This window comes from Ischnura elegans, chromosome 12, assembly GCF_921293095.1.
Source record: "Ischnura elegans chromosome 12, ioIscEleg1.1, whole genome shotgun sequence".
Lineage (NCBI taxonomy): Eukaryota > Metazoa > Arthropoda > Insecta > Odonata > Coenagrionidae > Ischnura > Ischnura elegans.
The window spans coordinates 19,527,818-19,540,649 of record NC_060257.1 but is presented as its reverse complement, the minus strand read 5'-3'; the positions used below and the strand labels follow the sequence as shown (position 1 = coordinate 19,540,649).

Sequence of the window (12,832 nt, the reverse complement as noted above, 5' to 3'; positions counted from 1 at the left end):
CTGGATTTATCTTCGCGTTTTTGCTTGTATACACGTGTTATTTTTATTTTTAACATATGTTATTGAAAATTACTCTTGGTATCACCAATTTGAAGTGATAAAAATAATAGTTTAAGAAGGTATAATCGAAATTCTTTTGTTTTAATTCGCTTTTGTTTTGTGACCCAAATCCATCATTCTACGTAAACAAATCTCATATCATTTAGTGGCCTTGGTGGTCTGATTTATTTAGAGACAAATCAGAGCTGAAAACATTTCTGATTGAAGACGTGAATGATGGTTAACTATATTTAATTTGGCTACACTTTACAAATAGTGTAATTTTCCTAGGTATATACTGAGATGATAACATCAGGAATCTCTGGAAAACATTTCTATTGCTAAAAAAATAGTAACTTCCCCGAATAGGATTTAAATATTCACATACATAGGCAGTCACTGTATGGTCATGCAGAAGCTTATTTTACGCTTATAAAAAAATTATAGTGGTAAGGAAAAAAGTCTTTTCTATATCTGCACATTTATCTCTATGCTGATCATAAAGTAATAAAATACTAGTTTTTTTCCTTGCCGCCAATGACTTAATCCCTGACATATGGTGTCTTATCAACATCACTGTCTACGGACTGATATTTCCATCATATAATATAATAATAATAATATAATATCTTTATTGTTCAGTAGATCATACATGCGACATAGAAAATTGTCAGGGAGGACATCAAAACATACATGTTGTCATAAACTATCAGACAAAAATTCATTTACATTTTAATAACCCTTAGGCTGTAGAAATTTTTTAAATTCTGTCTTAAAAACATTAATATTTGAAATATGTTTTATACTCATAGGCAATTTGTTAAAAATAAGCGAGGCAGAGTGATGTGGACCTCTTTTGGCACATAATTGTTGTAAGATATGTATATTTTCACTTCCACGGGTCAGATAATCATGAACCGAGGAGTTTGGTAAAAATAAGGTAGGGTTCTTTTTTACAAATAATGCACAGTAAAAAATATACATACTTGGTAGTGTAATTGTATTATATTTTAGAAATAATGGCTTTCCAGGAGACCTGATGGACACATTTGCCATAACTTTCAAAGCTCTTTTTTGCATAGAGAATGCCCTAGCAGCAGCACTTGTGTTTCCCCATAAAACTACACAATACCTGGAAAATATGGGGTTTGGGTAGGAATCATACCATAAAATTGGTAATTTCTTGCTGTTAATTCTCATTCCTCAAATAATGCTCTCAGTTACCTCTATGAAATTTAAGTGCAACTAGAAACAATATTCTTAGCATGAAACTTTATTGGAAATATGTAATGCAAAACCATTTACCTCAATGCTATGCATTAGCATATCATACACAGCCATTTTCTCCATTCGCCACACATATTTCTATGTGCAATCAGTACAGTTTCTTTCCCTGCAGGTTGTGTCCCTCTAATCTTGCAATACTGCACCACCAAATCATCAACTCTTTTGAATTGAACTCACAACTCGATGTTTGCTATGTAGACTTTTCATAAGTCATAGAAACTGTTAGCCACTCCTTAGCTATGCAAATAATATATAATAAGCCAGTGGTGTAACTAGCAATATGCTCTGGGGGGGATGAGAGGGGTTGGCGGAAGGGCGACCTCCCACCCAACCCCCCTTTTAGAAAAATTTTGGAAAAATTACATTCCTGCAAATACATTTTACATAATTTTAGCACTTAAAATTTGGGTTTAATTAAAAGGTTACGTTAAAATTTACTATAAGTCAAAACTTGACAATAGTTTTGAATATTATTTTTATTTCTCTGAGGCTTTGAGGGGATCTATCACCCTCATCCCCACCCATAGTTACACCACTGTAATAAGCAATATAAAATCGATGTGAATTTTATATCTTTCATCTGCAGCTTATATGTTCGAATGTATATTTACGTTATTAAGGCAAAAGGTTAAATGAGCAATAGTTGGATACAGAATTCATGGCAGATTGAAGGGAAAGTGAGTTAGGGGCCACCTGTCTGTTAATTTTTTTTTTTTTTAAGCCTCACACATCAGAATAATGCTGGCAAGAGAGGATAATGCTGTCAGAAATATCATCCTAATATACAAAAAACAGAAGGGGCCTCAGCAAGCTACCCTGTGGTACACTTGACTCAATTGTTTGGTAATAGGATGACTTGCCACTGATTAATACATTCTGATGATGGAACTGAGGAAGCTAAATTAAGGGTATGAGACTTACATGGATGTCGCAACAATGTTGTGGTTAATTAATCAGTAGTGGTAAACTATGTAGAAGGCTTTGGAGAAGTTGATACAAACATCAAATGAAACATGAAATATTGAGGGTTATGTGGGGGTATGATACTGCAAGTTTAAAGGATGGGATCAAACAGGATAAAGAAAAATTTCTCATGAATATAAATCATAAAATAAAATGAAGCCAAGCTTTGTGAAAAATATATTATTTTGTTCTTATGGGTACATGATGCATTTCCACCAAATGTTGCCAGAAACCATTAGCTGTTAACAGCCAGACAGATATTTATACAAAGATTAATATGGCACAGCTTTATGAAAGCCAAATACAAATAATTGACTGCATCAATTTCATACAACGACTTTGGCCAAACACTCAGTTTCTGTTAAGAGAGGAGGACCAGGGGTATTATCATCACTTAGTCGGCTGTAATCATCCGAAATATATGATTCAATTTTTTCTTGAAGTTTATTATTCTTCAATGTTCCTGCAGTAAAATGAATCCCCTCCACAGGAATGTATTTTGAAAGTGTTCCACAAGATGCTACTGATACCATTTGGGTCCACTTGGTTGAAGGATGATGAGCATCAACTTGGCTCCTTTCCTTTAGCCACAAACAGAAATGCACATAAAATGAAGCTATCATCATCACAGTCCCAATGGAGGAAAGTCCGTAAATAGCTACTTGCTGAAGAATAGGGGCAACAACCACAAGTAGATGGACCAGAGATAATAGTGAAGGTGGCAATTCATCGACACCCTGAAAATAGAAGAAATTTAAAATCAATTCCAAAGCATAAAAAACTAGTTCTTTCGAGAAGCTAATTCCTCATATTATCACAGTTTAAGTGAACTAAATGCGTAGGCATATAATAGAATTGAATCTTATCCTCTAATGTATTTTACTCTAGTTTCCTCCCAAAGAATTAAATATCAGGACATGCACCAGTGTATAAAATGTTGTATTTACTGTCATGAATGAATTTAATGTTTTTTGATATTTTTTAAAAATCCATCAAGAGTATATCTGAAGTCTATGAACAAGTAACATTAATATTTTAGTTTTCTATTCAAATGGGAACTAATACTTCAAAAAATTTATAAGGTTAAAAAAACCTATTATAAAGATACGTGGTTGACCTTCGGAATTACTTCCATGGGTATTACGGAATATTGTGACAGTAGAAAACCAACATGATAAAGACTATAGGACTAAAAATAACATTTCTAACTGTAACATTGTATTCTTAAATCACCTGAATTAATTTCTTTTAAATGCTAAAAATGCCTTTGAGGAATTATCATATGCCTTAAACTAACTACAAACCAAGATCTCCAAAATTTACTGTGAGCCTGTGAATGTTAATCAATTAAGTTACTTTTTACCCAAGGAGGGAGACACAGAACAAATCCATGGATTCTTGTTTAAAAACCTTAAATATACATGTTTACCAACCACCACAACATGCTTATCACACTGAACTCATTTTAAACTGGGGCCACAAAAGCTAGAAAAATTACCTAAAAAGACTATTACTCACCAAATCAGTCCATATGATTGGAATGACAAGATTTTTAAATGGAGCTGCTTTCTGTACGCGACTGGTATCCCGCACAATCAAATTGAGCTGAATTCTAGAATGTGTTTGCAGAGGTATTCCAGCTATCTAAAATGAAAAGATAAGAAATGGAGAATATTATAAAATTGAATTCCTAAAGGCCGTTTTACAAGGAGCATGTCATTGTGCAGGTTAGCACTGAAAAAATTTGTTGAAATTGCAAGAATGCAAGCTTGGAAATTCTCATCTTATTTCCACATCTTACATGCCTTTTAGCAATTCACCGCTGTAGGCAAAGCAATTTTGACTGCACCTTCGTACATATTATGTCAGATTGTGCAATGATGTGCCCAGTATAAAACTGCTGTTACAGGAATAAGGGAGACATGACATCATGACTAAGCTCCTTTGAACTGCCAGTGCCCCCTCACATGAGGCCACTTGGTGTCATGCCAGGCAGGGGTGGATTCAGCATCAAATTTGGGGGGGGGATCCAGTGGTGTCATGGTGCTGGAACGACATTCCGGTACTGGTTAACAAAAGACCTAATAGTCAAATAACATTTCGGCAATTTTGTTGCCCCAAAATACCTGATATATACGTTCATAACCAAAACAAAAAATTGTAAACAATAACTTGTAAACTGTAAAAAATAACAAAATAACTGTAAGAAATAACAAAAAAACTCGAAATAATAACTTGTAACAAAAAACAAACAGAGTAATATTTCACTTCTAAAAAAGTAAAGGAAAGTGCGCTCCGGCACTGCTAATTTTGCCATTACATCACTGGAGGGGGTCATCACCTGAGTTGTCGGTGCATAGAATTACCCCAGGGAGAGAGAAGCGTTCCTTCACGTAAAATTTTTTAACTACCAATTTTTTAGGCATTTTGGAGCCTAAAATTTCATTTTATTCTTAACCTTCTGTCGGGCGGGGTCTGACAGGGGGGTCTTTTATATTTTTAAAGCGTCTAGGGGGGGGGGGGGTACGCACCCCTGTGCCACCCTAAATATGTCTACAGATGAAATAGAACAATTTTAGACATTTAAGAATACAAAAACTGTTAAACTAATAAAAATTAAAATTTGGGGGGTCAAGATCACTGTGACCCCTCCCTTTATTTTCCACTCCTGATGCCAGGATTGTTAGAGGTCAGGGTACTCATTGAAAAGTCAGGGAATCTCATCTATGGTACAGAGGGAAAGAGGGAGTCAAAAGGACCATTCAAATGTAACTGGCTGAGGACTCCTTTCTTTGGCCTGGAAAGGTTGGGTTTTTCGAAGGCAAACTTCAAGTTTCCTTTAGCTATTTCAGAGCAAACAAGTTCCTTTTTTTACTGTAATATAGTTATCTGGGTAAATGAAGTGACTATTCTTTATTTTTTCACATTAAAAACTTTTTGTTTGATGAGTCAGTTAAAACTCGACAGCATATTTTGATTCTAACTAGACTGAAATTCAGTTTACAAATCAATGTTTTCATAAAAATATTTTGTTAAGAAATGAAGTTTATAGCAATTTCAAATATACTTTAAGAATTTTGTATTTTACTCTTCAATCTTCAAAAATGTTACGTCATAAAAGAGAGCGTGAAAAGTCAGGTAAATGAATATATTTGTCAGGGATGTGAAGATTTGGAGTACAGTAGTACTTCACTGAAGGGTTAAGCATTTGTGCCAGTTGCAGCTTTTGTCTCGGATGTCTAAGTTCCATCTTAAATAAATCAGGTGGCATAGTACCAGGCTCGACCTATGAGACCATGAGTAAGGTTCAGGGACTGGGACAGTGTATGCTCTTGTACAGGCGATTATCCTTCTGCCTACTATGACTGCTCCGACAAAAGGCAGGACAGGCTCTATTAAATTGTTTTCCACACTGTGGCTGATTACAAGAGAGTAGATTTTACTATTAAAACTATAGTAGCTAATTGAGAATTTATTTATTCTAAAAGGATAAATTTTCTTACAGGCTGAATATCCACGTATGATGTATGCTTTTCCTTATCAGGAAACATACCGAGTATGTCCTCTCGTAGTTTGGGATGTGTTCGGTACATGTGAGGAAATGATACAGCAATGGGAATGCCTAAAATAGTTAAAAAGAAAAAAACAATTTTTTATTGATGGAAAATAACAGAAAAAGGTGATAAGAGGAAATCTTACATTTATGAGATCTAAAGGAATGCCTTTTGACTAAGCTAGAGGTATAGTGCAAATTAAGTTTTATTCTAAAATGATAAATAATGGCCACATACAATCTGAGAATTACACAGGGAAATGAAAATTCAAAATGAAGGGTACGTGATTCCATTGCATTAAATTTTGATAATCCCCAGTTCAAAGAGAATATTTTTAAAAGGTAATGAGATGGGATGATACTATATATACTCCTAACTGGGGACTACAGCTTTCTTCTGATGCATAACATTATGGAATTGGAAAAATTAACGCTTCACTACTAACTAGAAAACAAGAAAAAATTGTAACATAGTAAGGATAATTGGTGAAATATGTTTCATGTGAGGAAATTGTGAAGGGGTATAAAAAAGGCTTTCAAAAAGTCATACCAACTGTGGGAAGGTGGCTGAGGAGTGTGGATGGGAGAAAGCATGGGTTAAGTACTGACCCCTTTATTATGTGTACTAAACAAATAAAATTGTGCAAGGAAAATAAGAAAAGTGACTGGAGAACCACATCGTTTAAATGTCATTAAAAATGAAACTGTTCCACAACTGAAACTGAAATGAAGCTGTTCCATAGAGAGAGAGCAGATCCCCGTTAAATATATACTTGCCAAAAAATAAATAAAGAAGGGCACTTAAACGTGTAAAAATAAATTTCTACTAAGAGTAGGCGTGCTTACCAAAATAACAAGGTGACATATCTGAGAGCCCATCAGGTAAGCACTTGTCTTTATCTTTCTTGCAAAGGCAAGAGTTCTCAGGATGGCTGCTGTTCAAAAATCCCGGCAGAGGTTGAAATCGCAGAGCGGGTAGGTCTCTGCCGATTGTCACATCTTTCAGGTACTCAAGTACCATTGGACGGCAAAATGCATCACGGTACACACTGATTAAGGAATCTCTGCCGAGATTTTGTGGGTACAAAATTCCATCATATGTTCCCACAACTGAATCTCTTGTTTTACAAGCCTCATAAAGTTCCACTTCATCGGGTTTAGGATCATTAGCCCATGCCCATTTGCCAAGATTTCCTGCACCATTAACCTTCTTTATCTTGTATCTGTTGTCAGGATGTACACTTCCATCGTTAATGGTTATATTGTGAGAATCCATGGCATACAGCTGAAAAATACCACATACATCTAAGTTACTATAATTTGGGGAATTTTGAAGAATACAGAAATACGTATTCATGCCAGATATAAAAACTCATATACATACATACATGGAATGTAAATAATAATATTTTTTAAATTTTGAAAAGCAATGTTTATTCAGTCGATTCTTTACATTTTTGAACTATCTTAAGGTTGCAAATATTTAACTGGAAACCTTCAATCCTTAATATAGGTATCATAATATTTAGAACTCTTGGTAATTGTGATTTAAAATACTCTACAAAAATGAAATGGACCATAAAAAAAATAAATAAGAATCAAACTGAGCGTTAGCATCCCAAAATGAGAATATACCATAATTCTTTATCACAATTTTATAGAAAAAGAAATACATCTATAATTTATTTCTAGTAAAAAAATCATATCAAAGAGAAATAGAGATTTAAAAAATTTAAGCTCGGTGTTGTATCCACTAGCACAAATTCTTAAGAGTAAAATAATATCATTTTAATATTTAAGGCTACATTAATCATGCTGAAGGACCACATCTACCTCATGTAATGCAACATTTGTAATTTAAAAAATCAAACTCTAAAGCTAGGTTTACACCTGCGAGAAAAGTTGCGACATAAGTTGCGCGAGTGGTGTCGCATAGTGTAAACTCACAGATGCAATTTTTCCCGAGAGTTGGACGCGAGTTGTTTTGCGAGCTCTCGCGCGAGCCAGTGTCACTGTTGGTTGCAACAGTTGGTATGAAATCCGTTTACATGTGACAGCATTCGGTGCAATTTCAACTCGCGGAAATGGTCCCTCCCGTACCGTGGTCAGTAGCTTTTTACAATGCCACGAAGTAGACGTGCGCAAACTGCCGCTACAATAGTGTTACTTTATTACTGGCATAGAGTACATAAACAGAAAAAAAGGAAGAGGAGTATCTGGGTTAAGGAATGGATTGATAGAAGGCAACATTTGAGAGCTTTCACGACTTTAAGTAAATGAGTTACAAATAGAGGACTCAACAGTTTAGGAATTTCATCAGGATGTCTGCTGCAGGGCTGGAGAATCTGCTCTACTTTGTTGGGCCAAGTTGTGTTGTACAAGTCTTGTTTCGCCTTGTTTGTACAAATCCAAAAACAGGACATTGTTTTGAGGGAATCGATATCAGCGAGTCAGCGGCTGATAGTTATAACCAGGGGCGGATCCAGGATTTCTTTCTGGGAGGGGCACAAGCAAGGCCGTATCCAGGATTTTGTTCAGGGGGGGGCACAAGGACACCTCGTCATACAAAACGAACGAAATGATAATGGGACCGTATTAAAAATCTAGCATATTTTTAAGGGTCTGGGGGGTGCACGTGCCCCCGTGCCCCCCCCCTGGATCCGCCTATGGTTATAACCCCACGTTTTCTTGCCTCTGGTAAGTATAATCGTTTTTATTCGTTATATTTGCCTGTTTACGTATGTGTAAATATCCACAGTAACCAAACGGATGGCACAGTGGTTCCAATTGCGAATCTAGCGGGACAAAATTATTTTTCCCAAAAAACTTAGATCTTTTGTCGTGAAAACATTCAGAAATGCCAAATTATTGACTAAAACACAAAATAACACCATCACAGGTCTTTTCAAGGAGGTTTTTATGAAAAAAATTACTTTAATTTGCAAAATAATTTCATGTTACTCAACACTTACACAAATTTGAAGAAAATCATTAAAAAATTGTATAGTAATGCGCTTTTTTTAATTTAATGAACTAATTATGTTAAAAATATGCTCCTAAACACAGGATTTAAACGTAAAATCGTTTTTCACAGAAAGTGAAGTGAGGAACGTTAGTCACCTTCATCATTATTACTCTCCCAACTCTCTTCATCTCCGACATTTACCGACTCCACGTCCTCGATCTCTTTAACATTACTCATTTCATTAGGCGCAGGTAATATTGGTTCCCTGAGAAGCTGCCTGACACCCATTGAAAGGGAATAACAATGCCTTGTGTGCAACGAACTAATACTGGAAACATAAGGATCAGATGTGACTAATAGTAGGTTAAAAAAATCTCTCATTGTATCCTTTCTTGAGTATTTTAGCACGTGATTTTCTTTGAATTTCCGAATATGCTTATTCCTTGCTTCTTGGGCCTCTTCGGAAAGCAATGCAATGGGGGCAATCAATCACTTATGTCCGATGAATTATATTTTAAGTACCGTGAAAGGCATGTAATACCATGAGTATGACGCATGTATATTTCTTCTGTTCTTTTAGCATACTTCTCAAATTCACTTGTACTTATGGAGAAACCACAGGAAAGTGCGCTAAGAATTGTTCCAAACCATTGAAATAATTCCACCTCTACTCAACTAATGCCTGATGAAATGTTAGGATTTCTTTTAACGTCAAAATTCTGATACTTTGTACAATTTCTTCCCATTTATTTCGATGACCAAGGGCATCAGTGGAGAGATCTGTGTCTTTAACTTTTGCACTTCTTTCCCAGTTACCTCATAACTTTCATCTTCCAGAAATAATTTAATGGATCTACAATACCTGATCGAAGATGGCCTGGTATTTTGCCATAAGATGTTGTTTTTATCATTTGATTTTAGCTGAAGAGGCAACATAGAAACGGAAAACATATAGGAATAGGCAAAGTTAGCCTTCTTATAGTTGGTAGCTCTCTTTGGTATGTTTTCAGTTATGTCTTTTATAATTGCAGCCGCATATTTTTTCCCAGAGCTCCGCAATGACATCTGGCTCGCAAAACAAAGTTCTACTTTCAATATATCCTTCGCAATAGACTGTACTTCAACAAAATCTGTCGTATTTTCTGGAGCACTGTTTCCACTTCTTATCAAAATTACTTTTAAATAGCATCACAATTTTCCTGATGTCCTTTGAGGTATCTTCCTTACAACTTTTAAATCCTCATTTATGTTCTATGCTTTTCTTCCGCAGCAATTATAACAATTCCATGTGATTTACCGCCGCGCCGGCACCTTGAATCTCTCTGAATGTGACATGATTTTCCTTATCAATAAAAAATGTAAAAAATTGTTAGCCATGTAATAACAATACCATAAATATTAATAAAAATTGTACCGTACAAAACTACAATAGTTAAAATTAAAAATATTTCTTCACTAGCGTAATTTATCCCGATATTCCAGGCGTCGTCCAAGGAAATGCCCCCTGGCCCGTGTCTCAACGGCTCTCGTTAACTTCATAGAACAAAAAGGACATAATAGTCAAAAAGCGCTAGTAGGCGCAAAATCTGATAAAAATATCTATAAGGGCGTTTCCACATGTCTTTGAAGGTTTCGCAATCCTACCTCAACATATATTTTTTTAAAGTCAATTTAAGCATTTGAATTCGATAAAAAACGAGGGTTTTAAAGACTAAGAGATTACCATTTGAAATCTAGTATTTGAGAGCAATTATATTTGAAGAAAAATCCATCTAAATAATGCTACATACCGATGGCTATAAGATCCCGTTAGAAATTGTGGTTCCTTGCGTTCTTGCTATCTAGCAGGTACGTTTTAATGCTAGCGAGTCAGCCACCGTCTGGATGTAGGCGGAGGGTAGGCAATCTCAATGCGTGACTTTGCAGCTGCATAATATTGTTATAACTTATATAAACGTTGTAAAAGTTACCATTCATGATTAAGCATTTACTTGTGGATATCGCTACACCTACGGCGACTTTATTTTTAAAAGTAGCAAAACTGACTTTTGTCCCACTAGATTAGCGATTGGGACCGCTGTGGGATAGAGTGATTTTGACCAAAGTGGGTATGCGGTTTTAGTTAATGAATAACCGGATACTTTTTCCTTTTTTCAGGTTGATTTTTAAGTTTTTTTTTGACAAAAATAATTTTTTTCTAAAATTAATCTTTTGAAAAAATTATCTCCAACAATTTTGATTAAATTTAGGCTACACTGTTTATAGCCATCTGAATGCTTGATGAAATGTCTTAAACTGCATCTCTCCTAAAGTTGTCGTTCGGAAGTTATGAAAGTTCAATTATAATTTTCTTCAAATTTTATAAGAATAGCTAATACTAGTAAAGTAGTAAAATTGTCCATCCCAATCTACTTGAGAGAAAATTTGTGCCACTGAAGTGGTACCATGCATAACTATATGTTTGGCGCTGTACTATCTATGCACTACCTTCGTCATACAATCTCTATTTTTTAGGTGACTCTTATCATTCTCTGATGTATTTATTCTTCTTGCTAATGTCACGCAAAGCTTCCTGATTTTTCACTCGGTTTCTGTATTCTTTCAGTGTCACATTCCACAAGATTTCGCTTTATTCATGTAACGTAATAACTTTTTTGTCTCCAAGTCCAACCATTTGTAACTACTTTGCTCAAGGGGATTTTCCATCCTTTTCGCTTAATACATTGACAAAACAACACGACACAAAAAAATAAACAAAAGACAACAAATTACAGGAGACTCGAGAGACAACACAACTACACTTCAGCCCAACTTCCGCAAAAGTGTCGGGAAATATCTCCCGCGGTTTGATCAGGCGACAGTGCGAGTGCGAGACATTGCTAGAGCTAAGTTTCATGTTTAGACCTGTGAGTCGAAGTGTCAGACACTCAGCCGCCCAGCTCGCGACACTGCTCGCGACAACTGTCACGACACTGCTCGCCGACCCGTTTACACTTGCAATTTTGACTGTCAGACAGTAAACTCGCGCAATTTCTCGCAGGTGTAAACCTAGCTTAACATGAACTTGGAACCTCTAGGGTTTCCATCTTATTTTCTTACCCTGTCTAGCAATCCAAGAGATGAAAATGTAATCCAAGTGGGGAGGACAGTAGATGCAAAGGAAAGAAGAGGCTCTTCATGGCCCCAAAAATACTCTTCAACCGTTAAGTTGAGGAATGGCTGGGATTCCAAATAGTTTATCAACGTTGACAAGGCAAGATTTGTCCACCTCGATGATTTATGGGCCAATGATGCTAAGGCCTGAAAGGGAAACAGTATGCATAATAATTGCAATTAGGTTTGTCGTTAATATTGAAAAAATAGCACAACCATAAAATGCAAACATTGAAGTACAACAACAAATTTTTACAATTCTAATAATTATAGGAATATTAATTTAAAATAAAAATAATTTTTCTTAAAAAATCACTCGTGTTGTTGACATTGAAATTCATTCTCTTAATTTGTTACGGCATGCTAAATTTTAAAAAATAATGGAAAATAAAAAAAATATATTCATGAGATCACTTGCTTCATAGTCATTCATATGGGATACTAAATTTATTGAGAGAGAGGCGCTCATAGATACTAAAAAATTCTAAATGCGCCTATATTCGGCACTCGATCCATGTACTCGACAAGTAAGATCCGAATTAGCACCAGACCCATTCGATCAGCGGGGGGCGCACTCGTAATTTCTGGGAAATTTGAAAAGATCGTAATCTTTAAGGCGGCTTTACAATTACAGTTTTTATTTCACAATCTGAACAAACAATATTTGAAAATAATTGATGAATATCTAAAACCTACTTGTCTTTACGCACACCAGACTTCAGACGCAATACGGCTAAAATTAGCATATGTAATGCATTGCATACCACCAAGGCGCAGCGGAAAGTGGTGAACCTCCCCAAAAATAACGACATTATTCTACCCCAGTGCCCGATCGCGGTAGAGTGTAACGAATTTAGCGAAGTGAATTTCAA

At 35.5% G+C, this 12,832-nt stretch overlaps 1 protein-coding gene across 4 annotated transcripts in view; it reads right to left on the bottom strand.

Annotated features, from left to right (window-relative positions):
* Window positions 1-1,880: 1,880 nt before the first annotated feature.
* LOC124169195 (scavenger receptor class B member 1-like) overlaps window positions 1,881-12,832 on the bottom strand; it is a 79,706-nt gene continuing 68,754 nt past the window's right edge. For 3 of the 4 annotated variants that reach the window (XM_046547712.1, XM_046547710.1, XM_046547711.1), the window contains exons 6-10: window positions 11,907-12,107; window positions 6,689-7,127; window positions 5,793-5,911; window positions 3,808-3,933; window positions 1,886-3,026 (exon numbers count right to left, since the gene is read on the bottom strand). In XM_046547712.1, coding sequence (XP_046403668.1) covers window positions 2,616-3,026; window positions 3,808-3,933; window positions 5,793-5,911; window positions 6,689-7,127; window positions 11,907-12,107 — 1,296 coding nt within the window. In that variant the 3' untranslated portion in view covers window positions 1,886-2,615. Of the gene's footprint in view, window positions 3,027-3,807; window positions 3,934-5,792; window positions 5,912-6,688; window positions 7,128-11,906; window positions 12,108-12,832 lie in introns of all 4 variants that reach the window. The other variant, XM_046547709.1, reaches the window with a different exon arrangement.